Source organism: Molothrus ater, chromosome 25 (assembly GCF_012460135.2).
Source record: "Molothrus ater isolate BHLD 08-10-18 breed brown headed cowbird chromosome 25, BPBGC_Mater_1.1, whole genome shotgun sequence".
Taxonomy (NCBI): Eukaryota; Metazoa; Chordata; class Aves; order Passeriformes; family Icteridae; genus Molothrus; species Molothrus ater.
This window is the reverse complement of record NC_050502.2, coordinates 2,057,214-2,082,691: the sequence shown is the minus strand read 5'-3', so window position 1 is coordinate 2,082,691 and position 25,478 is coordinate 2,057,214. Positions and strand designations below refer to the sequence as shown.

General features: G+C 54.2%; 1 protein-coding gene across 3 annotated transcripts in view; it reads right to left on the bottom strand.

The window, feature by feature from the left end:
- The window catches only part of AHCYL1 (adenosylhomocysteinase like 1), a 31,038-nt gene extending 6,513 nt beyond the window's left edge, over positions 1-24,525 (bottom strand). The window contains exons 1-10 of one of the 3 annotated variants that reach the window (XM_036398321.2): positions 24,251-24,525; positions 6,963-7,074; positions 6,452-6,595; positions 5,626-5,726; positions 4,437-4,539; positions 3,379-3,473; positions 2,542-2,648; positions 2,352-2,468; positions 2,146-2,209; positions 220-308 (exon numbers count right to left, since the gene is read on the bottom strand). In XM_036398321.2, the coding sequence (XP_036254214.1) occupies positions 220-308; positions 2,146-2,209; positions 2,352-2,468; positions 2,542-2,648; positions 3,379-3,473; positions 4,437-4,539; positions 5,626-5,726; positions 6,452-6,595; positions 6,963-7,074; positions 24,251-24,355 (1,037 nt within the window). In that variant the 5' untranslated portion in view covers positions 24,356-24,525. Of the gene's footprint in view, positions 1-219; positions 309-2,145; positions 2,210-2,351; positions 2,469-2,541; positions 2,649-3,378; positions 3,474-4,436; positions 4,540-5,625; positions 5,727-6,451; positions 6,596-6,962; positions 7,075-19,967; positions 20,120-24,250 lie in introns of those variants that run through there. The other 2 variants (XM_036398320.2, XM_036398322.2) reach the window with 2 other exon arrangements.
- Between the last annotated feature and the right edge of the window lie 953 nt (positions 24,526-25,478).

Below are 25,478 nucleotides of genomic sequence, written 5' to 3'. Positions count from 1 at the left end.
AATGTGTGGCACAGAGGCTTGAGCAGCCTCCCCAAACCAGCCAGTGAACACCTTCTGCCTGTGTTCCCATCCCTGAAAGCTGCCCAAGCCCTTTCCTATCACACCCCAACAAGGTGCATGTTTTTCAAAATGCACCACAGATCCCTGGCTTCACTCCAGCCTCTGGCAGGGTTTGGAAGAGCAGAGAGAGACACTCCTGAGCAGATGGGAGCACCTTACCAGGCTTGGAGAGCACAGATGGGGTCGATCTCGGTGACGTACACGATGGCTCCCAGGGCTTTCAGGGCAGCACAGCATCCTTTGCCAACCTGCCAAGGCAGAAGGAGCAGTGAGGCAGGACACAGACCCACCAGTGCCACAGTCCCTGCCCTAAACAGGCTGGAAGATCCTCATCTTACCCACTTGCTCAATGCCAGGAGCAGCTCAGGATGTACCTGGGGAGTGGCAAAACTGCCACAAGCCCAGCTCCCCCTCCAAGGCCACCAGCCTCCCACTGCCAGAGGGCAGGATTAGACAGGATACTGGGAAGGAATTCTCCCCTTTGGGAGTGCTAAGACCCTGGCACAGGTTGTCCAGAGAAGCTGTAGCTGCCCCAGCTGGAAATATCCATGGCAGGAGCTTTCCCAACCCAACTCTCACAGCTTGTGCAGCCCCAGCATTGCAGGAGCCTTTCTCCAAGCAGGAATTAAAAACAGCCTAGAGGAGCACACACTGCCCCCCTGCCTTTAATCTGCAGGATTTCAGAGCCATCCTGCACCCCTCAGGGGCAGATCCTCCATCCCATGCTGCCCACATCAGCATAGGGAGCACAGGGTTCCTGCAACAGCATCTCAGACTTGCTCCCTCTCCTCAGAGGAAAATTAAAACAGAGTCCAGCTCTCCACATCACCAACCCACACCAACAGCTGGCTCTGCTGCACAGGCTCTACTCAGCCCTGTTTTGTGGACCAAAAACATTTCCAGAGCAACCCTCACTTATCAGCCAGCTCCAACCTCGGGTCTACTGAACACACCCAGACAGGGCCAGCTGGGACTCAACTCACACCCAAAGGGGAAACCATTCAGGGTGAACAGGCCGGGGGAGCTAAGGGTGCTCAGTCTGGAGCAGAGCAGGCTACAGCAAGACCTTAGAGCCCCTTCCAGTGCCTAAAGGGGCTTCTGGAGAGCTGAAGAGGGACTTTGGACAAAGGACAGAGTGACAGGGCAAGGAGGAATGGCTTCCCACTGCCAGAGGGCAGGGTTAGATGGGATAGTGGGAAGGAATTCTTCCCTGTGACAGTGGTGAGGCACTGGATGGAACATTTCAGAAAAGCTGTGGCTCCCCATCCCTGGAAGTGTTCAAGGTTGAGTGGGGCTTGGAGCAACCTGGTCTAGTGGAAGGTGTCCCTGTCCATGGCAGGGGGTGGAACTGGACGAGTTTGAAGTTCCCTTCCAACCCAAATATGGGTTGGAAGTCTGGGATTCTCTGACTCCCCTATTGTTAAGAAGTCCAGTAAAGCTTAGGACAGACCCTGGAGACAACAATGCCCAGCACAACTCCTGCCTGGAGAACCAGGCCCCAGCCCAGAGCACTCAGTGAGAGCCAGCACAGTCTCTTGGTCAAGCAAAGCTGGACTCCACTGGTGCCTAAATGAATTAGGGAGCAAATTCCTGCTGGGAAGAGCCTTTGCAGCTCCTGCCAGTCCCTGCAGAGGGCTGGAAGATAAACACCCACACAGACGTGCACAGATGGAGGGAAGGTGGCAGCTCCCAGCTCCAGCTCTTCCAGGGTAGAATCAGTTACAAGTTCATGATACAATTTCCCTCTGCCAGAGTATTATTCCCAGGGAGAAGCTGCCTGCCCTGCTCAGTGACAGCCAGGCTGGGTGCTGAACCTGGGCCAGGGACAGCAGATGGGAGTACCCATGGGTAGTTATAATTCAGGCCAGTGTTCCCAGCAACTGTCAGCTGTGCAGCCCAGTTCATCTGCAGCAAACTGGGAAATCTGATCCCTGATCTCCATCCTCCCAGCAGATTCCAGCAAGATTTTCCTGGTCATCGCTCACCAGGTTGGATCTACTCCTTACACAAAGGGCAAGTGGCCTTTGCACAGGGAATTGCAGGATGCTGAGCTTGGGGGAGGCCAGCCCAGCTCACAGAACTCACCTCCCCATAACCACAAACCACCACTTGCTTCCCTCCAAACATCACATCCGTGGTCCTCTTCAGGCTGGGGGACAGAGAGAGACCTGTGTTGGGATCAGTCAAGCCCAAAACCAGGTCAAAGCAGCAGAGCCTGATCTCTGCTTAAGAAGCAGCTGCAGCCAAACCCACCCATGTGGAAGTCTCATGGGGAAAAGAGCTGGACTCACCCATCCAGGATGGATTCCCGGCAGCAATAGAGGTTATCAAACTTCTGCTTGGTGACAGAGTCATTCACATTCATGGCTGGGACACAGAGCTTCCCAGCCTTGGAGAGCTGGTACAGCCTGGGAGAGGGCAGAGGCAGGTCAGAGCAGAAAGCAGCAACTCCCTGAGATCTCTGGCTCCCAAAGCTCCCACCTGTGCACGCCTGTCACGCTCTCCTCCACGATCCCTCGGATCTTCTTGAACACGCTGGGGTATTTCTTATAAACCCAATGGGTCAGGTCCCCACCATCATCCAGGATCTAGAACAGGCAAGGAACAACAGGGAGCAGTCAGGCCTCCTACTGGGAAATGCACTGGCTGAGGACAGGATGGGGAAAAGGATTTGGAGAAGCATCTTCAGGCACTGCTGCAGGGACTGTTGGGGCAGAGACCTCTGGGTTCCCAGGTGTCTGCAACTCGGGGTCTCCTCTGAACACTGAGATTCCTTAACCCTGTGTGGAGCTGCTGGATCCTAACAGGATTTCCTGCCTCTGCAGCCTGGGAAGATGACCACAGGCAGCACTAACTAACCAGGCTGAGCTCAGGACACCACACTGGTGCCCAGAAAGCAAACGGGAGAGGACAGGCTGTGGGAGGTGTCATGGCCCACACACACCACTGGTGACCACAGACCATGCACCCAGGGGGGACATGGGCTTTGACAAGGGAAAGGTCCCCACTATGAGCCCAGCTTTGTGAGGGAGAGGGCAGATGGCACCTGTGCAGAGAGAGGAGTGGCTGGGGCAGCTCCTGCAGGGGACACAGGTCCCATTTCTTGGCTCATGGCAGCTCCAGCAGGAGCTGTTCCCTTGCCATTGGGGTGTGCCAACTCAGGACATCCTCTCTGCAGCTCCTGACATTCCCATGGCTGTTCCCAGCTGCTCTCCAAGAGCTCCCCATTAATGGGGGTCAAATTCGAGGTCAGCAGGCACCCAGGAACAGCCCCAGGGTGGAAGGGAGGAAGAGGAAGGGCAGGAGAAGGCTCCTTACCATGTTGGCCTGCCAGCCATCTACATTAACACAGCGGTCAATGCACCACCAGAAATCATCCTCTGACTCCCCTTTCCAGGCAAACACAGCAACACCTGCAAGAACAGGAGCATCCCTGGAGTTTGCTGGGTGTGGCAGAGCTCTCTCCTGCTTGGCCAGCTCCAGAAACACACAGACACAAGAGCCAGGGGGGCATGCAGAGATCACATCACTGCCCACAGCAGGATCAGACCTGCCCATCCCTCCCTAGAAGATATTCCCCCAAAATATTAATTCCCTAAAACAGAAATACAAAATTTTAAAAAATTAAAATAAGTAATAAAAACTAAAGAAATGATAATCAATAAATAATACGAAAACAATACTACTAACAATAACTTGTAGTAGTTTTTATTGTAGTAATACTTCTGTTAGTACTAATTAATGTAGTAATACTACTATTAACTGTTAAATTTTAAATGGCATAAAGCTAAATAAAATAGAATTAAAATATGGTTAAATATAAAATTAAATTCTATTTTATGTTTTTAGAATTTTGTATTTATTCCTATTTATTTGTTTCTACTTTATACCTATTTATATTCTATAGAAAATATATTTATAAGCCTTTTATAAGTATCTATACATGTATTCATATTATATTGTATATTTGATGTGAATGTATATATATTTATAATATACAATGTATGTATATTTATAATATATATTATTTAAATATTTATTTGTAAATATTTATCATTTATAATTTAATATAAATATATTTATATATCTATATTATACTATATTTATGTAAATATATTTATACATTTATATTATATTAATATATTATGTAATATAAATATACAAATGTAAATATATTTAATATAAATATAGATTATAATTTTATACATTTAACATAGAATTTTTATATTATCATATATTATAGTAAATATAACAGTGCCATAAATATAGAATAAAACATATATAATATAAAATGGAATATATACAATGAAATATGAAGTTCCCTGGAAGGTTTCCCCTGGGGGAGGCCAGGGAGGCTCTGGCCCCGCTGCACTCACCAGCCTCTGCCAAGGCCGCGGCCACCTCGTTCTGGGTGGAGTAGATGTTGCAGGCGGACCAGCGGCACTGCGCCCCCAGGGCACACAGCGTCTCGATCAGCACCTGCGGGACAGGGGCGGGCTGGCTCAGGGGGAACCCGGGGGACAGGGGTGCCCCGAGGGACAGGGGTGTCTGTCTGGGGTGTTCCAGGGGTCAGGGATAACCTGGGAGTCACGGGAGCCCCAGGGCTCAGAGCTGTCTGGAGGGCCAGGGGTTAGGGCCAGGAGTCAGGGGTGTTCCAGGGATCAGGAGTGTTCCAGGGATCAGGGATAACCTGGGGGTCAGGGGTGTTCCAGGGATCAGGGATAACCTGGGGGTCAGGGGTGCCCCAGGGATCAGGAGTGTTCCAGGGATCAGGGATAACCTGGGGGTCAGGGGTGCCCCAGGGATCAGGGGTGTTCCAGGGATCAGGGATAACCTGGGGGTCAGGGGTGTTCCAGGGATTAGAGGTGTTCCAGGGATCAGGGATAACCTGGGGGTCAGGGGTGTTCCAGGGATCAGGGGTGTTCCAGGGATCAGGGGTGTCCCAGGGGGTCAGGAGTGCCCCAGGGGTCAGGAGTGCCCCAGGGGTCAGGAGTGCCCCAGGGGTCAGAGATAGCCCAGGGCTCAGGGGTGTTCCAGGGATCATGGGTGCCCCAGGGGACGTCCTGGGGGTCAGGGGTGTCCCAGGGGGCCAGGGGTGCCCCGGGGGACAGGGATAACCCAGGGATCAGAGGTGTCCCAGGGGTCAGGAGTGCCCCACAGGTCAGGGGTGGCCCAGGGGGTCAGGGGCACCCCAAGCACCAGCAGTGCCCTGGGGGTCAGGGATAACCCAGGGGTCAGAGGTGCCCCAGGTGCCTGCAGTGCCCCAGGGATCAGGAGTGCCCCAGGGATCAGGGTTGTCCCAGGGGTCAGGGGTGCCCCAGGGGTCAGGGGATGACCCTGGCACAAGAGCAGACTCCCAGGGTGCCCCTGACCCTGGCCTTGGGCAGCAGTGATGGGCAAAGGAATCAAATGCTGCCCTGGGGAAATGCCACCAGCACATCCTTTCCGAAACACGTCCAGACTCAACTGAACGGTGCCTTCTCCCATTCAAAGAGATAAAGAACTTTGTTCCCCATGGAAAAGCTGATGTCCCAGCCCAGGTCCCCCAGATAAGCAGCCACTCACTGCAGTCTGTGCTGTGATGTGGGTACAGCCCACAATTTTAGCTCCAGCCAAAGGCTTCTCCCCCTGGGCTCGTTTCCTGAGCGAAATCAGAGCAGACATGTCTGCAAAAGGAAAAGAGGTTTTAATGCTGGTTCAGTCTGCAGGGTCCCCTCTCTGCCACAGCTTCCCTCCTTTCAGGGCCTCCCAGGATACCTCCAGCCCCAAAATTTGTGCTGAAGCTGTTACACAGGCAGGGAGAAAATTCCTCATCCCTGGCCTGGCAGGTCTGTGCAAAACGGGGCCAAAACACCAGTGTCATCTGTCACTTGATCAAGGGACAAAGAGAGAGGCAAGGAGGGGTCTGGGACTGGCACTGCCTGGGTAAGGCTCCTAAGGACAATCACCAGTCCTGGGGCAGCAGGTGAAGCACCTGAACTTGAAAACAGAGCTGCCACATCTCAGAAGAGCTGCTCTAGATGTGTCTGGATTATGTTCCCCTTCTAAAAGGAGAGTTACCCAATCACCCCAATGGAAATGGTAACTCAGCTTCCTACCACCCCCATAGGAAGGGGTGGAATTTTCAGCTTTGATATCTCTGAAAGTGTTACAAAATCCTTGTCCATCCAAAGCCAACAAAACATTAAACCCTGCAAGAGCTCTGCTCCTGCTAGAAAAAGGGAGGGGCACAGCATCAGTGTCTGCTGGCACATCTCACTCCTCCCTAACTGATTCTGGGGGGAGGAAACAGAACATCCAAGGCTGCAGCAGGAGTGGGATTTGCCATTCCTCAGCTCCTGGTGTCCAGAGCCTGCCCCAGGCCCCAGAAGCCCCACCCTCCTCTCTGTACCTTGCTCGGCGATCTCAATCTCGCGGCGCCCGAACTCTGCCTGTTTGATGTTCTTCACACAGAAATTGCTGCTGCCCTTGGAGTTGGTTTGCTGCTTCTCTCGGGGGGACACCTCATCATCAGAGCTGTCTGTGTACGAGGCAGCTGGACCAAAAGAGCAATGAATGAGTGTTATGCCAGGCCTTATGGAGCCAGGAACCTCCTACCCTTCAGGTTTCTGCTCTGTTTCCCTTCCCAGCTTTCACTCCTGGCTCAAACTACCAATCTCCTAAGGAAATCCGACGCCCTGAAGGAATTTTGCACTCTTTTTCTCTAGAACAGCCCAGAGGTAACGATTATCAACTGGCAATCAATCAATGCCTGAGCTTCGGGAATGCCTGGAATCATTCCCTCAGCATCCAAGTACAAACAGCAGCACAAATCCTGCCTCAGGGTGTGAGCAGCACCTTCAGTGCAGCACCCACGCTGTGTTTTTGAGAGGAACACACAAGGACAAGGAGCTGGCACCTACCAGAGCTGTAGCTGTCAGTGGAAGACTGGGAGATGGAGCGGGACAGGGACCTTCGGCCCGTCTTGGTCGGGAATTTGGTGAACTCCTGCATGTCATCTGCAAACTGGATTTGCTGGGAGCAAAGGAAAGAAATGCTAAATCAGGATGCGATCCTTAGGGTATGGCACCTCCCCAAGCTACAGGGACCCGTGGATCCCTTCAGTCCACAAAAATAAACATCACCAAATACGAGGCTAAAATGCCAAAAATTAAATCCCTCCCTCTGCCTGAAAAGCTGCCACCAGGTTTTTGTCACCCTGCAAATTCGACACACCTGAAGATAAAAAGAGCACCCTGAAACATCCCCTTTAATCCCTTCCCAGCTCCCTAAGGCTCCTTCAGGAATTACACTCCTTGTACAACCCACATCCCATGTGGAGGCAGAGCCCCTGCCCCAACCAATCCCAGCAGATTTCTGCCCAAAAATGCAGCAGTAAGAAAGCTGGGGTGGTCCCAACAGATCCCTGGTGCTTCCAGGCTCTTCCCCAGGAGCAGAGTATCCCACAGGTTAAAAACACTGCACATCCTTCCAAAACTGACACTAAAAGCACAGGAAAAAACCTCAGCAAGAGAGAACATTTCAACAAAAAGAAGTTGACATTGCATTGGCTTTCAACCTCCTCTGCAGGACAAGATGTTTCCATTGGAAGAGAACCCCCAAAACAGCCACCTCTCTCAGCCAGAGGCAACTCAAAGCTCCAGCACCTTCCACCAGATCATCAAATTTAACTGTGTTGGGCCAAAAAGAGAGGAAAAATAACCCAAAACTGCTCAGCTGCTGTGCTCACCCTGAGTGAGCAGCCAGCAAAGGGCCCTATTGCCACTCCTGCCAGTGAAAGGCAACAGAGATGAAAGGGAATTGGGGAAAGCAGCAGCAAGCCCAGCCTGCAGCCCCCTCCCTGCTGCCATGCAGGAGACCCTGACAAAGAACCCCAGCACGGCCCCTTCACTCAGATCATGTCACTGCAGGATTTAATTTTGCCATTTAACAGGGATGAGACGTCATGGCAGGGAGTGGGATTAACAAAGCATCCCCAGGACCCAGGAGACCTTGAGAGGAGTCCTAGAGAAATCAAGATGATGGAAAGAGACAGCCCAGAGCAGCCACAAGGAGGGGCTTTCAGTGCCACAGCCATCCCAAAAGCTCCCTGAAAGCTTTGATGCAGCAAACAGCCTTCAGAGGGGACAAGAATGAAAGTATTTAGTTGAAATGATCCATTCCAGAAAGGAGGAATCTGCACCGGCTGGAGCTGGGGTGGCTGCAGCACCAGGACAGCTTTTTGGGCTGGAAAATGCTGCCACAATCCTACAGAATCCCAGCAGATGGGCCAAAACCAGCATGGTATTCCACCTGGGAAGGGACAGGGGGTATGAAACACATGGGTGACTCCAAGGGAGGGCAGGAGGGATGATGTGGGACCCCAGCAACCCTTCCATGAACTGACTGGCACAGAGAGATCCATCACCACACCCAGCCAAGCATGCCAGGCATTCCTGTGGGTGCTGCTGCTGCAAGGTTTCCAGCCAGCTCCTCCATCCTGGACACATCACAGCCCAGTACCTGCTTCCCTCACTAGACTGCCCAGCAGACTCCAGTCGGATTCTGATGCAAACTGCTTTAGTTTGTATCAGTGGAAGGAATAGGAAGGATAAATGGAGATAGAAGGTTTGGTTTTGCAATTGTTCGAGGTCATTTGGTGCAGAGGGAGGATTTGGAGGGCACCACAACCTCCATCCCCATGGGAGAGCAGAGGGAGGATGAGGAGGGCAGGATCCAGAGGGCACCACAACCTCCATCCCCACAGGAGTGCAGAGGGAGGATGAGAAGGGCAGGATCCAGAGGGCATCCCAACCCCTCTCCCCACAGGAGTGCAGAGGGAGGATGAGGAGGGCAGGATCCAGAGGGCATCACAACCTCCATCCCCATGGGAGAGCAGAGGGAGGATGAGGAGGGCAGGATCCAGAGGGCATCCCAACCCCTCTCCCCACAGGAGTGCAGAGGGAGGATGCAGAGGAGACCACAACCCTCAGCCCTGTGGGAGATCAGAGGGAGGACCTGGAGGGCATTGAAAGCTCCATCCCCATGGGGGAGCAGAGGGAGGATGCAGAGGCCACCACAACCCCATCCCCACAGGGAAGCTGGTTCTGGGATAGAAGCACTTCCAGGCAGGTACCAATGTTGTGCTCAGGGCATTTGGCAGGAGCTGGCAGGATTCCCAACAAGGAATGATGTGGCTGGAATTTGTTCAAGGTCTGTTCCTGGGAACAATCTTCCCCACACAGCCTGGGATAGGCTTGTGCTACTTCCATGCCAGTGTATTGCTCATGGGCACTTCCATGGAGGAAAAAGCATCAGCAATTTCAGGACACAAGATTTCCATGCCTTCACATCAAGCTCTTCCTCTGGCAGCTCATCAAACCAGAGGGTATAAAAAAAACATTCCCCATAAAACAGCTGCTGGCATTAAAACAGCTTAAAGTGTTAGCTGAGGAATTTTCTATATCTCAGGGAAAGGTTTCCAGGGAAGAGGTGACCCAGGAGGGAAAAAACAAAGCACAGTGCTCCAGCCCAGGGTGCAGGTCTGTCCTGGCCTGCAGCATCCAGGATGTGTGCGCTCTGGGACAGGGTAATTCCCTTTAGGGAATGGTCTCACGGAGCAAAGTTCCTCTGGGATGCAGTGGAAAAGAGAGGATGGGACAGAGGGATGCTGCACTGCCCAGTCCCACAACACCCCACACCACATTCTACCTCCCCTTCAGGGCTCCAGCTGTGAGTGCTGAGCCAGCTCTGAGGCACAACCCCACCCTGCAAGAGAAAGAGCAGGTTTAGAAACACGGGAATGAGGGGATTGAATCCGAGGGGAGAGAAAAAGCAAGTGCTAAGCAAAGCAAGTGCTGAATTACCCCCAGTAATCCCTGCCGTGGCTTTACCAGGGCTCAGCTGAATTCCCCCAGCTTAGCAAAATCTGTCCTGGCTAAAATTATCATCAAACACCACGAACAGCACCCAAACCTGAGGAACCATGGCAACATCCAAGCCCTCCTTGCCCGGGGAATCGGCAGCGTGTCCGCAGCGCGAGGGGCAGCGCCGGGAGCTGGGCTGAGGAACCGCAGCAGAGGTGCGTGACCAGTGCCCTCCACGTGCCCAGCTCGAGCTGCATTAAGGAGACAGAGAAAATCTCCTAATCCCTGTGCCTGTCATGGGAGCTGGAATGAACAGCATTCCCAGCTGGGGGGCTGTGGGTTAGTGCTCCCTGGCTCAGCAGGATTGGGGCTGTCCAGCTCTCAAGAACAGGGTGATGAATTGTATCCCAAACTTCATCCTGCTGGAAGCAGCTTTTCCAAGCGGGTGGAGCACAAGGGTTTAAGAGCAAGGAAAATATTTTTTTATCCCAGAAATTCGTGGTCAAGTAGGGAAAACAAGACAGCACCCATTTCCCTGCATAGGAATGAAGCCAGGGGTTTTCAGCATCACTGCCTGGAAAAGGAGAAGAAGGGGCTGGAGATCTAAGGGGCCAAATGAGCAGTTCCCCACTTGGAGCAGCAGGGATTTTGGGATATGTTCTGCAGGAAAACAGCAGGATCCACCATCTCCTGCCAAGTTCTTGCAGAGCATTGCTGGGCACTGCCTGCTCCCAGTGACACCAGCCAAGTCAGGAGGACATTTTCTCCCTTTGGGAAATCCGCTGCCACTGTGCCCATTCCCAAACAGATCTGACATTTCCCAACAACAGCAGCTCATGTTCAGCCCAAACCACCCTTTCCAGGCCTGGAGCTGAGGGAGCACTGTCCACCCTATTTGGCCACACTGCCCAGAGCATCCCAAACCACCAGGAAGCTGAAGACCAGCCTGAACAAGCTTCTCTCCAGGGCAGAAGGATAAATCCACTGAGAACATTGGTGGGGCAGCACCAAAGCCAGCAGCTCAAGTGTCCCCAGCACACACAGCTTCATTTGTTTAATTCTTACGACACAGGGAGGACAAACAGATTGCAGGTCTGGATTGGTACCACCTTGCCAAACTGGCAGCTCGTGACTGCAGGGTGTGCCATCCTCCATGGCTGATCCCAAGCACTTTGCCAGTGGTCAGCCAGGAGAGCAGTGTTTGGAGCTGACACAGTAAGAAAATTCCACTCCCTGGCTCCAGGATGAGCCCAGCATGTCCCTCTCACACAGGACAATCCCACTTTTCATTCTAACACTTCTTCCATTCCCAGAACAGCTCCAGAGAGGTCATTTAAGTTCCTTTGTTGTGCTACACATCCCTGACTGCATCCCATGCAGCCTTGGGGGAGAGCAAGAGCAGATTGTGGAAGGAACAGAGATTTTGGAAAGCATCCACCAACTCACAGCTGACATGGCTCATCAATGCACAGGCTCCACAGGGGAAAGGACACAGGCTGGGAAGCAGCTCCAGGCTCTATTCCTAGCACCCCCAGGTTTGCTTCAGCAATCCTTTTATTATTATTATTATTATTAATTTATTATTAGAGACAATGTTAGCATCAGCACATATAGAGCCATGGGAAAAGTGTCCTCCCAGCCAATTCTGTCCTGGATAAGTGGAGTGGGGACAGAAGCAGGCTCCACACATCACCCAAGATAAGCAGGAAGCAATGAACCCTCTAAAAACCCTCCAGACTTCTGAGTCTGACATCCGTGGATGTGAGGACACAGCACAGTTGCCCAGGGAGGAACAGCAAAATGGGAGCAGAGCACGTTCCTACAGCCACACAACCACCTCTAAAGCAGAAGAGTTTCTGCAACCCACTTCTGTCCTCCCAGGAGAAAGCCTGGAAGGATCCAGAGTCCTGGGACCCTTCCTTTGGCTGCAGAAAACCAGAAGCAGGGATCAGGACTATTCAGTGCAGCCAGTTCCCCTTATTTTGTGTGTTCTCCTAAACAAAAACTCCCTGGCAGAGGCTGGGAGGGCACTGCTGGATGCCAAGGCAGCCCTGACGTGATCTGTCTCTTAAGTTCATCATTTCTTTGTCATTCCTGGAAATTCAGCCAGACAAGGAATGTTTTACAGCTCAAACAAGCATCCTCCTCCTCACCAGCCCTGCTCCCACATGAGACAGGAGCAGCAGCTTGGAGCAGGGCTGGGATTTGCCCACCTGGAGATGGGCACCTTCAGGTTTCAGTCTCCAAGGATTCCTTATCTGCAGAAGGACAGAGAGCTGCTGGTTTTCCTGAGGAGGAGCTGGGTCAGGCATTTCTAAAGTACAAATTGTTCTAATCCAATGATTTGCAGAAGCATCCAGGGAGGGCAGAGGCATCCCAGGGAATGAGGCCCTTCAGCCTCATCAGCAGAGGGGAAAAAAAGTCAGATAACCAGTGTTCACCTTCATTCCAGGTGCAAAGGAAGAGAGGAGCAGCTTTGCTGAGCAGGGAAGGGACAGAGCTGTCCCATGCTGTTTTCACAGCCACCCAGATCCCAGAGGGGACCCCCAGTTTCCTGACCGGGAGAAAAGAGCTATTGCCACGTTTGCTTCCCTGAGGCCATCCCAAACCCAGCAGCTGCAGGTTCCCAATGCTCCCAGTGTGTGTCCCTGTGCTGGCCCCTGCAGCTGGCCCCATGCCCACCGTGGCCATGCCAGGGCACTGGGTTTGTTTAGAGCACTTGGCTGCCCTGGCCTCAGGCCCCCTCTGCTCTGCTACCAGGCTGGGAGAGCCAGCCCCTGTTCCCACAGGACAGTGTCTAGACATGAGCCTGGCAACAGGGGACACACAGGGGGCCACAGCTCCTGCTCCACAATCCAACAGGACAGGGATTTTTGGGGTGGGAATCAGCAAGGCAGACAGGGATGGTTTTAGGGTTCTTTTCCTGGGAGGTTATCCAGGAAAGGATAACCTGGAAGGGTATTTCAGGATCACAGCACTCCTTAAGGATGGAAGGGAAGGAAAAACAAGGCGCTTGGATAAGAGAGATGGGGGATCAGGACCAGCAAGACTCTCACCCTGACAACTCAGCATCCTCATCCCCAATCCACTGGGGAGGGGAGGGTTTGGAGGTGGATTTGGCTCTGTCACTCCAACCATCCCATTTTCCCACCTCCAAGCTCTGGTCACACATGCCAGTGCAAACCTGGATGGCAAAGGACTGCACAAATTCACATCAGGCTATGGCCAACCCATGGAAAAACCACCAGATTCCCAGTTCAAATCCTCCCAGCAGCAAACAAAACCCCAGCCAGAGCCCATGGCCAGTGAAGGTGGGGCATTTTCCTCAGCAGTGCCCATTGCTTCACCCCACCATTCCACAGGGCTGCTGGAAGAGCAAGAGAGCTGCCCAGCAAGCATCTCCTGGTCCTCCACAGCCTCAGCACCAAGGGCTCTGTGAGAGCTGGAAGTGAAACAACCTTCAGGAAAAAGGACCTGTTTCTACTCCAGGTGTGGCCTTGGCAAGAGGAGAACTTTCTCCTGGTGGTTTCCCCAACTTTGATAAGAAATCCCAAGTGCTCCATTCAGACATGACAGCTGGAAGAGGTTCCTGAGTGTGCTGCTCTGTGCATGGAAGCACAGCCATGTGGAATTTGGTGCTCCTGGATGTGTATTTCTCACTCCCAGAGGGCTCACAGGGCAGGCTGTTCTCCCTAGAGGCACAGACCTGCCTGGCACTCTCCCCACCAACTCCCCAAGCAGGAATCCCAGCCAAATCTCCACCTGGAAACCTTTACACTGTTCCCACTGAAGAAGTAAAAGGGCACTGACGTTCTGGCAAAACAAACCAGCCAAGCCCTGAGCCCAACATTCATCTTCCACTGCCAGAGAAAAGCTGGTTGGGTAAAGCAGTGAGGGAAAAAAAACCAAACCAAGTTTCTGTGAGTCCAAGAGGAGAATTAAGGACTTCCACATGAATCTCAAAATTCAGCAGAGAAAAAGAAACAGCAGGAAAGAAAGAGACCCATTCCAAAGGTTACTAGGCTGGAAATCACCACGAGATTTCAGTCATGATAGGAATCACTGTAAATGCCAGTTAAAGGAAAAATAAACGGAAGGAGGGATTCAATAAAAGAAATGTCATTTTGAGTGTTAAATAGTAACTGGGGATAAATCTGCCTCATAAACACCTGGAGGTCAAAGGTGTCCTCCAGCAGGAGCAGAGGGAAAGCTCCCCACCAGCAGATAAGGAAGCAACTAGCCCTTGGACTGCAGGAATTGAGGCAAAGGCTTGGGCCTGGCTTTGATGGAGTGAGATAGCTCCTGAAAAACACAGGGATATCTCCTGAAACGCGCGGGGAGAGCTCCCGAAACGCGCGGGGAGAGCTCCCGAAACGCGCGGGGAGAGCTCCCGAAACGCGCGGGGAGAGCTCCCGAAACGCGCGGGGAGAGCTCCCGAAACGCGCGGGGAGAGCTCCCCAAACGCGCGGGGAGAGCTCCCGAAAAACACGGGGAGAGCTCCTCAAACGCGCGGGGAGAGCTCCCGAAACGCGCGGGGAGAGCTCCTCAAACACCCGGGGACATCGCCTCAAACACCCGGGGACATCGCCTCAAACACACGGGGACATCGCCTCAAACACACGGGGACATCGCCTCAAACACCCGGGGACATCGCCTCAAACACACGGGGACATCGCCTCAAACACACGGGGACATCGCCTCAAACACACGGGGACATCGCCTCAAACACACGGGGACATCGCCTCAAACACCCGGGGACATCGCCTCAAACACACGGGGAGAGCTCCTCAAACGCACGGGGACATCGCCTCAAACACCCGGGGACATCGCCTCAAACACACGGGGACATCTCCTCAAACACCCGGGGACATCGCCTCAAACACACGGGGACATCGCCTCAAACACACGGGGACATCGCCTCAAACACACGGGGACATCGCCTCAAACACACGGGGACATCGCCTCAAACACACGGGGACATCGCCTCAAACACACGGGGACATCGCCTCAAACACACGGGGACATCGCCTCAAACACACGGGGACATCGCCTCAAACACACGGGGACATCGCCTCAAACACCCGGGGACATCGCCTCAAACACCCGGGGACATCGCCTCAAACACACGGGGACATCGCCTCAAACGCCCAGGGACATCGCCTCAAACACACGGGGACATCGCCTCAAACACACGGGGACATCGCCTCAAACACACGGGGAGAGCTCCTCAAACACACGGGGACATCGCCTCAAACACACGGGGGTAGCTCCTTCCTGGCAGGAACAGCACAAGTCCAATGTCTGGATCCCTAAGGGCAGTGAACTCGGGTCATGTCTCACACGTTAACCCCATAATCCCCCTGAATGGGCAAACAGCAATGGGTCTAAAGCCATCCCAGATTTCTCACCTCTGGATTTCTCACCTCATGATTGCTATCATGACTGAAATCTCATGGTGGTTTCCAGCCTAGTAACCTTTGGAATGGGTCTCTTTCTTTCCTGGTGTTTCTTTTTCTCTGCTGAATTTTGAGATTCATGTGGCATCCCCAGTGCCCACCCAGACTATGGCACAGCACATGTTTGGGCAGCAGGGAAATCAGTATTAATTGGAGTTGCCACACTGGAAGAACTGCACAAGCAACACAAGGTCATGTCCTTGCAAGGACAAGGGGATGGATTCCCACTGCCAGAGGGCAGGGATAGATGGGATGTTGGGGAGGAATTGTTCCCATTGAGGGTGCTGAGGCCCTGGCTCAGGGTGCCCAGAGCAGCTGTGGCTGCTCAGTGCCTGTGAGTGTCCAAGGCCAGGCTGGATGGGGCTCAGGAGCCACAGCAGAGGGAGGAACTGGGTGAGCTTTAAGGACCCTTCCAACCCAAACCATTCCCTATTCCATGACTGTGGGTTAAATCACTCCCAGCAGCTTATGGGGCAATCTGGGGACTGCTGGCCTCCAACAGGCCAGCTGGCAGAGCTGGAAGCCCATGGAAATGTGTTTGTGTGTCAGAGCTGAGAGGGAATCGGCTTTAATTAGCATCAATTTTTAAACTAATTAGAAAATGCCTCTCCAAGCACAGTTTCATGAGACCAAGGGAACACTTGGAAACACTGTCAAACAGCTCCTTCAGCAACACCTCATGGTCTGAAGGGAGGGCTTGCCACAAAAAAAAAAAACAAATTGAGAAGGCCAAACATCTGCTCCACAATCCTAAAGCAGTCCCTGTGTTTTGGGGGAGGAATCACTCCCCTTGGCACTCTGGGCACCCCACCTGCCTCCTCTTCTCCCCCCAAACTGCCTTGGAGAATCTCAGCATTCCAAGACTTCAAAAACCAAAACAGCAAATCCCATTCAGGAGAGGCTCCAGCTATTCTCAGGTACCCTTAGCTGATCCTCCACCCCTGTGTCACAGTTTTAAGGGAAAACACCCCTCAGGATCAGCATGGAAACAGGAGCAGCTTATTTTGGCAAACTGGAAATCCATCCTCCCCCTGCCCTGACTCCCAAAGCCTCTCACAGTGCTATTTCCACTAGAGCTGCCCATTCCTCATTTACCAATAGCCTTTTTTCAGCCCTGGAAATTACTTGGATTTTGATACATCTGATGAGAGACAAAGCAGGAGAAACCTCAGGCTTCAGCATGGGCTCTTCCCTGCTCAGGAGTCTGAGGAATCACCACCAGGATGGACAAACATCAGACTTGTGTCAGAGCAAAGCCAACCTTTTCCTGCAAACAGGGCTGATTCCATGCAGCCCCTTTCTTTTGAAGGAGGCAGGAGGGGTGAAAGTGATTTCCTTGTGGAGATGGCAAGCTCAGAGAGTATTTGGAGAAGGAGTTAGTTACTGTAGGAGACACTGTGCTGCCTGCAAGATGCTGACAGCTCCAAGGTCAACAGGGATCAGCCAGATGTTCTTGCTCCAAAACATGCCCAGGTTGGATGCAAAACTCTCCCCACAGTGCAGGAATGTGTGAAATCTGGAGCTCCCTGTTGGGAGGTGAAAGGAGGAGAGGCAGCAAACAGCAGACACAGGCTGAACCTCACCCTCATCTGGAAGGAGGACACTAAAACATGAATTTCAGGAAGGCAAAGCCCCAAGGAGCCTCCTTTTCCAGGCTGCCCACTTTTTCTGACTGCAAAAGGCCAGGAGAAGTGATCCCCTCCACCCACAGCACACAGATAAAGCAGGCTCCAGCAGCTCCCACCCCAAGCCTGGCTCCTGAGCGCAGGCAGCTCCTCAAGGCAGGCAGGAGCGGGCGCTGCCAGGCAGCTCCAGCTCTGTGGGGGCAGCCAAGGGGAAGCTGCACCCAGCTCTGAGGGCTGCAGGAGCCTCACCCCAATTACAATGCAGCCTGTTCAAGGAGCTGGAACATCATGTCCTCGGCCACCTCAGCCCTTTGGCTGTCACCAACCTGAAGTAAACAGATTCTGTAGCAGCAATAAGCTCGTTACCAAGGCCACCGTATTGATCCCACAGTGCAATTAAAATTCACAGTTCAAGCAGCCCAAGTCAACAGGGCAATGAGGGCAGCTCCAAAAGGCAGGACCGGCCTCAGCTTCCGCATCCTGCTGGCTCAGAGGCACAGAAACCATGGGGAGAGAAAAACAGCCCAAATTCTTCCCTGTCAGAGTGGGGAGGACCTGGCACAGGGGGCCCAGAGCAGCTGTGGCTGCCCCATGCCTGGAAGTGTCCAAGGCCAGGCTGGACAGGGCTTGGAGCAACCTGGGATAGTGGAAGGTGTCCCTGCCTGTTGGAATCCTGGATACTGAGAATTTTCAACTTTCTGTGCAAGAGAACACTGCATTTGACCTGAGGCTGGGATTACGGGTGTGTAATGACAGGGGTGGAACTGGGTGATCTTCAAGGTCCCTTCCAACCAAACCATTTCCAAACCAGCAGCTTCCTCTTTGGACCATCAACCCAAGATGTCCCAGAGCATCCAAGGGTTAACCATGCCAGAGAAGGCTGCAGGGATGATGTGGGCAGAGAGGGATGGGGCAGAGTGGATTCCAGCACTGCTCAGGGTGCCCAAGCCCCTGGAATTATGCAGTGCCCTGGGAAGGGGCTCCACACAACCTGCTGAGGTGTCACCATGATGCTCCTCCTTGGTGGGGCTCCCTGACCCTTCTCCCAGCCCCTTACAGACTCAACCCCTGGTTTCACAGAATCTCACTCTGGGAGAGGTTCTGGCACAAAGTCCTTCACACTGAGGGCCCTTGGGGCCACCAGCAGGTCTCAGGGCAGTCACCTGGAATGTCACCACCGTGTGCTGAGTGAAGGTGAGCCAGAGGCCCCAGATAAGCAGCTCTGATCAAAGGGCTCAGCAGGAAACATAACTGAGCCCTCTGCAAATGCGACTGTCACCCGCAGGAAACTCCTGGTGACAAAACCACAGCCAGGCACAAGCAAACCCCTCAGCATGAGTGCTGAAGTTCCACACATTTCCTGCTCCAAAATCTGGGATGAGGCACCCACCAACTCCTCAGAGCAGCAACACAGACAGGATCCCCACTTGCAAAGGATTAACTCCAACCTGCCCTTGAAAACCTGATTTCCAGAGTGGAATATCCCAGCCTCAACATCTAGGAGGGAGCACAGGAACTCATTCCAACATTTGCACAGGCTGGAAAGCACAGAGAAAACTGTTCCCAGAGAAAGTATTGTGGTAGGCCAGTCCCCAGCAGAAGATAACCTGGCACCTCAGGGAAGGTCAAAACCAAACACGGAGCTCCTGCCTCCAGCACTCTTCCCACACTCCAGACCTGGCTGCTCATGTGGGAAGGGGGCTCCCAGGACGGGTGGTCTCCACCCCCACACCATTAAAAGATGACAAGAGATGCTTCTCAAGACTGGGAAGAATGGATATCTACTGCTTCTACTCTTCTCTCATCTCCAGAGGACCGACATAAGAGTGGAAACCCAGCCTCCTTCAGGGATGCAGGAAGAAAAGGGGAAAGCAAAAGCAACAGGTTCTGGCACATCATTTTGAAGACAGACAGTTTGTGCTCATCAAACCCCAAAAACCTCCTTTCTTCCCCCTCCCTGGTTCAACAATTCAATTAAGTGTCTTCTGGCCTTGCCCAGTGCTGGGGCACTGGCACAAGCCTCCCCTCTGGACATCAGGGAGACCCTCCAAAACACTAGAGCAATGGGAAGGTCGCAAGAGCAACTTAAATGATAGAATCCTAATTTTTTTCTAACACAGCACCAGGAGTGAATTACCAAGCCCTGGTAATTCATCTCTACTCCAAACACCTCTGCTTTTTTCCCCCACTTATTAGGGTTTTCCTGCACCCCAGGGAAGGCCAGACTCATCTCAGGACATCCATACAGAGGACAATGAGCTGTTCAACTCATCCCAGCCCAGGCACCTCATTATGAGAGGGAAAAAAGCCCAGACAGAGCAAAGAATCAAAGAAGTGAAGATCTGGGCAAAGGAATGAGGAGAGCCAGGTGCACGGTGCCTGCAGAACAGCAGGTGGTAGCCATGGCCCCAGACAGGCTCACAAAGGCACAGAGGATTTATGAGCAGCCACTCTAAGGAATTAAATTAAAGGAACAGGGAAAACGAATGGCTACAGGAGCTCTGTCAGGACAAACAAGGGCAGTCTCGTCCCCCTGACAGCCCCAAGGGGAAGCTATCACCCAGCCTGGCAAAGCTGCAGGGACCTGGGATAAGTCATGACAGAGCAAAGCGGGGCAGAACAGGTCTTTGGGAAGGGGCTGTGCAGGGCAGGGATGCAGGCGGCTGCAGCAAGGTCAGCGGTGCGCAGGCCACTGCAGACAGCAGCAGCGGGAAGGATGCTCTGGAGAGGACACCCAGCCCTCCCCAGGGGCCAGCAGCTCCCCACAGCCCCCATCCCCCTCTCCCCAGCTTCTCCGTGCTCCATCTCTGCCGCCCCCACAGCAGGCAGCAGCCGGCTGGCTGCCACCGCAGAGCTGCAGCGCTGTGCATTAGCATTCCCTGCCACGGGCACGGGCGGGATCCCGCCGGAGCCGCAGGGCGCAGCGCCGCCCCCACGCACCCACACCGGCTCCAGGGGCACGGGGATGCCACCGACCTCACCTCCCCAGAGCCAAACCGGAGCCTTCAGCCCATCTCAGAGCCCAGCAATGCTGCAGGACAAAGATCTGTCGGCAGTGTCCGTCTGTCTGCCAGCTGCCAAGGAGTGGAGGAGCCCAGCAGGCAGCAATGCCAGCGGGACAAGGACACAGCGGGGTGAGGTGACAGACAGGGACAGCACGGGCCAAGCCCCCTGCCCTGCCACAAGCACGGTGCCCCTCACCGTGTCCTTCCCACTCCGGGGCACCCCCAGCTGGGCTCGCTGGGAGTTGAAGGCTCCGCCGCCCGGCTGACGTGGATTGGGAAAGCGACGCTGCCAAGGGCACCTGCAGTCTCCAGGGAGGCAGGAGAGCAGATGCCCAGACGCAGCAGTGATGGCACACAGGGATCTGGAGGAGCACAACCTGCCCTTGAGCTCTGCCGTCATCATCTCCACATCCATGCTCACTAAACTGGGTAAGCCACCAGCATCAGCATTTCCAATCTTCCCCAGCCAACACCACAGCAGTGGCTGGAGAAGGTGCAAAATTCAGCTTCACTCACCTCTGCCTGCAAACCACTCCTGGCCAAACTGGGGTCATTATGCTGACAAATCACCACAAACTGCAGTGAAAAGGGAGCTCTGGCAGAACCAGGAAATCCAGCTCTTGGGGGAAAACATCCCTATTCCTCCTTTCACCTCCACTGAGTCAGCTCCTACTTCAGCCTGGAGTTGATCGTATTTAATCTCTTAATCCCTTACCCCTTGCTTGTTTCACTTTTTCACTTTAAACAAGTCCCTGACCAGAGGAAACAGCAATGCCAGAGGCTGACTCCCAGCTCCAGGTGACCCCAAGAAGGAGACACCAACTTCTCCACATCACCCACAGACCCAACGTGCTTCCAGCTGCATCCAAGATGCTCCTGCAGGTCCTGGGCTGGATGCTGTGGGCTCACACTGGCACTTTCCCCAAGCTCCAGCACAAGTTAAGGATCCTCTGAAAAGCCATTCAAAGACAGAGACAGAACCTGCACTGAGCTTGGCCACATTCCCACCCTCCCCATCTCCAAACACCTCACACAAACTGCATCAGCAAAGTTCAAGGAGCTCGAAAACCCAGGAGGGACGTGCTTCAGCAGCACAGCACTATCTTGCCCACATCCATGCTGCTAAATCATCTCTCTCTCCACTATCTCCACTGGCCTCTGACCATGCCAGGAGGTCCAGGGCAGCTGGCACAAAAACCACTTGGACTTGCAGGGAATCAGAAGGACGTTTTAATGGCTTAATTGCAATCCTGTTCTGAGACATCAGAGCTGGGGGCACTCAACAGCTTATCTCAGGAGAGCAATTCTCCCTTCCTTGGTCTTTCATCCTCCTGCCAAGGCCTCTGCCTTTCCCCAGCACTATTTGCAGGAACTAGCCAGGCAAGGAAAACAGGAGCCCGGAGCAATTTGTTCCCTGAGCTCAGCTCAGCTCTCTCCCCATCTCTGATGTTATCAGCCTCAAATGTCGTGTGTCGCTCTGGGCACCTTCAATATCCTCACCCAGCCAGGAAAAGCTGCAGCAGCCAGCAAGTCCAACCAAGGCTCCTCACGCTGCACAGCCAAGTCTGCAGCAGAAAATTCTGGGGATCCAACATCTCATCCTCCTGAGAGGATGGCAAACTTGCCTCTGAGGATGCTCAATGGATTCTCATTTACCACAGGTATTTTGGTTCCATGGGATGCTCTGGGATTAGCAGCCTGCTGTCCCCTTGGAGCAGCCTTGTGCTGTTCTCTCTGACAGAGACGATGGTTATGAAAAGGTAAAAACAATCTCTGAGCTGGAGCTGTGCTGAGCCACTGCTGGAAGAGGCAGATCCCAGCCCCACATTCCTCTGCTCGTTCCTCCAGGCCATGTCCACAGCCCAGAATAAACAGGGCCTATTCTCCAACCCCTGCTCCCTGGGAGAGAAGACACCTCAAATCCAGCTGACCTTCCCTAGGGGTCAGACACCCCCCAATCCCAGCCGTGGCCAGAGCAGGCAGGAGAGATTCCCCCGAAGAATGAGGATGTTCCCATTCTCTGTGACTGCTCCACCTTCACATCCACCGCTTCCAGGCGGCTGCAGCCCCGAGGGGAACACAATGTTCAGCTGCACAGATCTGTGCAGGGCTTGGAACATGGATCTGCCTCCCTGACAGCACTGAGAGTTCAGCACTGAGCCCAGAGCACAGGGCCAGATCCCCAGGTCACTGGGGTCCCGCACCCTGCTGCAGTGGCAGGACCAGGGCTCAGCCACCCTCAGTGCCATCTGAGCACCCCACAGGGTTGTGGGGGCAGCACTGAGAGATCTCAGAGCTCCTGGGAGGCCTCCAGGGATGGAGGGGGACTGAGGTGACTCGACAGCCTCTTCCTGAGCCCAAAGGTGCTCCCACCCACACCTCCAACAGAACCCCTGTCCCCAAAAAAGTCAACACTCTGAAATCTTTTGGCTACCCTTCTGACTGACCCACAGCTGATTCCAGGTTACTGCTTCTGCCTCTTCCCATGTAACAGATCTCCCTTGCTTTGTCCCCACCACCAAGCCCTGTCACCCCACAGTCCCACACAAGGAGCCCACCCTGCGTGTCCCCTTCTCGGGGTCACCCTCTCCCCCTGCACCCCTATACCACAGCCGAGGTCCCTGCTGTGGCCCCAGTCCCCCAGAACCTGCCCTGCAGGTCCTGCTCCTCCCCTCACCCCCATGCAGGCCAGGGCTGTACCCCAGCACAGACCCCTCTGTCCCCAGTACCCAAGCCCTTCCCTCCCACCCCAAACTGGGCCAGCAGCCCCCTGGCCCATACCTGTCACCCCCAGACCAGACCAGCCCCTCACCGGTACCAATCTCCCTCTCTGCCACTGAATGGGGACAAGCCCCGCTTCCCAGTCACCGTCAAACTGTATCAATTCCAGCTTTCCCAGCACAAACCCCCACCTGTGGGGCTGCTCCTCCCAGAGCCGGGTCACGGTCATGTTCCCCCCACAACCGAGAGCTTCTTCCCCCAGCTGAAGGCTGCTCCCAGAACCTGAGGCTGCATCCCCCCACCACAACCGGGGCTGGGCCCCCGACCAGGAGGTACTGCCGCCCCCAGACCGGGAGGGCTCTCACCCCACAGCCGGGAGCTGCTCCCCTGAACCACGGGCTGCGCCCCCCCAGAACCCCGGGCTGTGCTCCCCCTGAACCCCGGGCTGCGCTCCCCCTGAACCCCGGGCTGCGCTCCCCCTGAACCCCGGGCTGCGCTCCCCCAGAACCCCGGGCTGTGCTCCCCCTGAACCCCGGGCTGCGCTCCCCCTGAACCACGGGCTGCGCTCCCCCTGAACCCCGGGCTGTGCTCCCCCTGAACCCCGGGCTGCGCTCCCCCTGAACCCCGGGCTGCGCTCCCCCAGAACCCCGGGCTGCGCTCCCCCTGAACCCCGGGCTGCGCTCCCCCTGAACCACGGGCTGCGCTCCCCCTGAACCCCGGGCTGCGCTCCCCCTGAACCCCGGGCTGCGCTCCCCCAGAACCCCGGGCTGCGCTCCCCCAGAACCCCGGGCTGCGCTCCCCCTGAACCACGGGCTGTGCTCCCCCTGAACCCCGGGCTGTGCTCCCCCTGAACCCCGGGCTGCGCTCCCCCAGAACCCCGGGCTGCGCTCCCCCAGAACCCCGGGCTGCGCTCCCCCAGAACCCCGGGCTGTGCTCCCCCTGAACCCCGGGCTGTGCTCCCCCTGAACCCCGGGCTGCGCTCCCCCAGAACCACGGGCTGTGCTCCCCCTGAACCACGGGCTGCGCTCCCCCTGAACCCCGGGCTGCGCTCCCCCTGAACCCCGGGCTGCGCTCCCCCTGAACCCCGGGCTGCGCTCCCCCTGAACCCCGGGCTGCGCTCCCCCTGAACCCCGGGCTGTGCTCCCCCTGAACCACGGGCTGTGCTCCCCCTGAACCCCGGGCTGTGCTCCCCCTGAACCCCGGGCTGCGCTCCCCCAGAACCACGGGCTGCGCTCCCCCAGAACCACGGGCTGTGCTCCCCCAGAACCACGGGCTGTGCTCCCCCAGAACCACGGGCTGTGCTCCCCCTGAACCCCGGGCTGCGCTCCCCCTGAACCCCGGGCTGTGCTCCCCCTGAACCCCGGGCTTTCTCCCCCAGCCGGGAGCTGCTCCCTGCTCCCACCACAGGCTGTGCCCCTGCAGGGGAGGGCTCCTGCCGGCAACCGGGGGCTGCCTCCCCCATAACCGAGGGGCCTCCCCCACCACAGCCAGGGGCTGCTTCCCCGAACACGGATCTGATTCCCCGCTCCCCTCGCTACCTTCTTGGGTGCCTTGGTGACGGTGGCCATGAAGGAATATTTCTCGGCGTCCTCCACCTCCTTGGCCTGCTTCTCCTCGCCGCCGGCGGGCTCCGGCACCGACATCCTGATGCGGCGGGGAACGCGGGGCGGGCCGCGGCCGCCGGCGGGACGAAAGGGGCACGGTCCGGCGGGGCGGACGGGGGAGCACCGCGGGCGGCTCCGGCTCGGTTCGGTCCGGCCCGGCCGGTCCCTCACGCTCGCTGCGCTGCCGCCGGCGCGGTGCCTGCGGCGGGTCTGCGGCCGCCGCGCCAGGGGCGGGGCCTCGTACGTCACTGCGCCGTGACGTCACCGCGCACCCGCCGGGCTGCTGAGGCCGCGGGGAGAGGGCGAGGGGCAGGACGCCCCCTGGCGGACAAGGAGGGAAGGGCGCTGAGGGGGCGGGGCTAGATGTGGGGGCGTGGTCATAATGTGGGGGCGTGGTCAAACTGGGGCGTGGAACCTCAGCGCGGGCCAAATCCCAATTAACCACAATAATTACATAACTTAAATAAATTTATATATAAATGTTTATATAGGCATTATATTTAAACATTAAAACTAATTAAATTAATTACTGAGACTAAATGAAATCATTATAAGGATTGATTGTATACATTCAAGAGCATGTATATAATATGTACATATTATAAATATGTATAATCCATATAAATGAACTATTAATTATATATAAATGTGTAAAAAATATGTTAATTTATTTATAAGTCATCTATGTTATATATGTTAATTTATAACATATATAAGTTATATACACTATATATGTTAATTTATAACGTGTATGTTATAAACATTACATATATTAATTTATTTATAAGTTATATACATTTACATTTATAAGTTATTATAAAACTACGAAATTTGTATAAAAACATTTTATGCATATGTATAATGTGCATAAATTTATATGTTAAATAACCGAATTATATATATTTAATTAATAAATTACATTTATTTGTATTTTTTTTCTAATAAATAGAGAAACTAAATAAGTTACAGAAATTAATTGATTCATTAATTGGGAAATAAAAGCTGAAGCTAAAGAATGAGAGTTTTCGGGATAAAAAAAATTGTGTTTTTTCAGAAGGAAGAAGTAAAGCAGAAGGAAAAAACATGATTAATTAGGAAAAAAAATAGTTTAAATAAAACAGAGGTAAAAGTAAATTGGTGAAAAAATAAAATATCAAGGAGT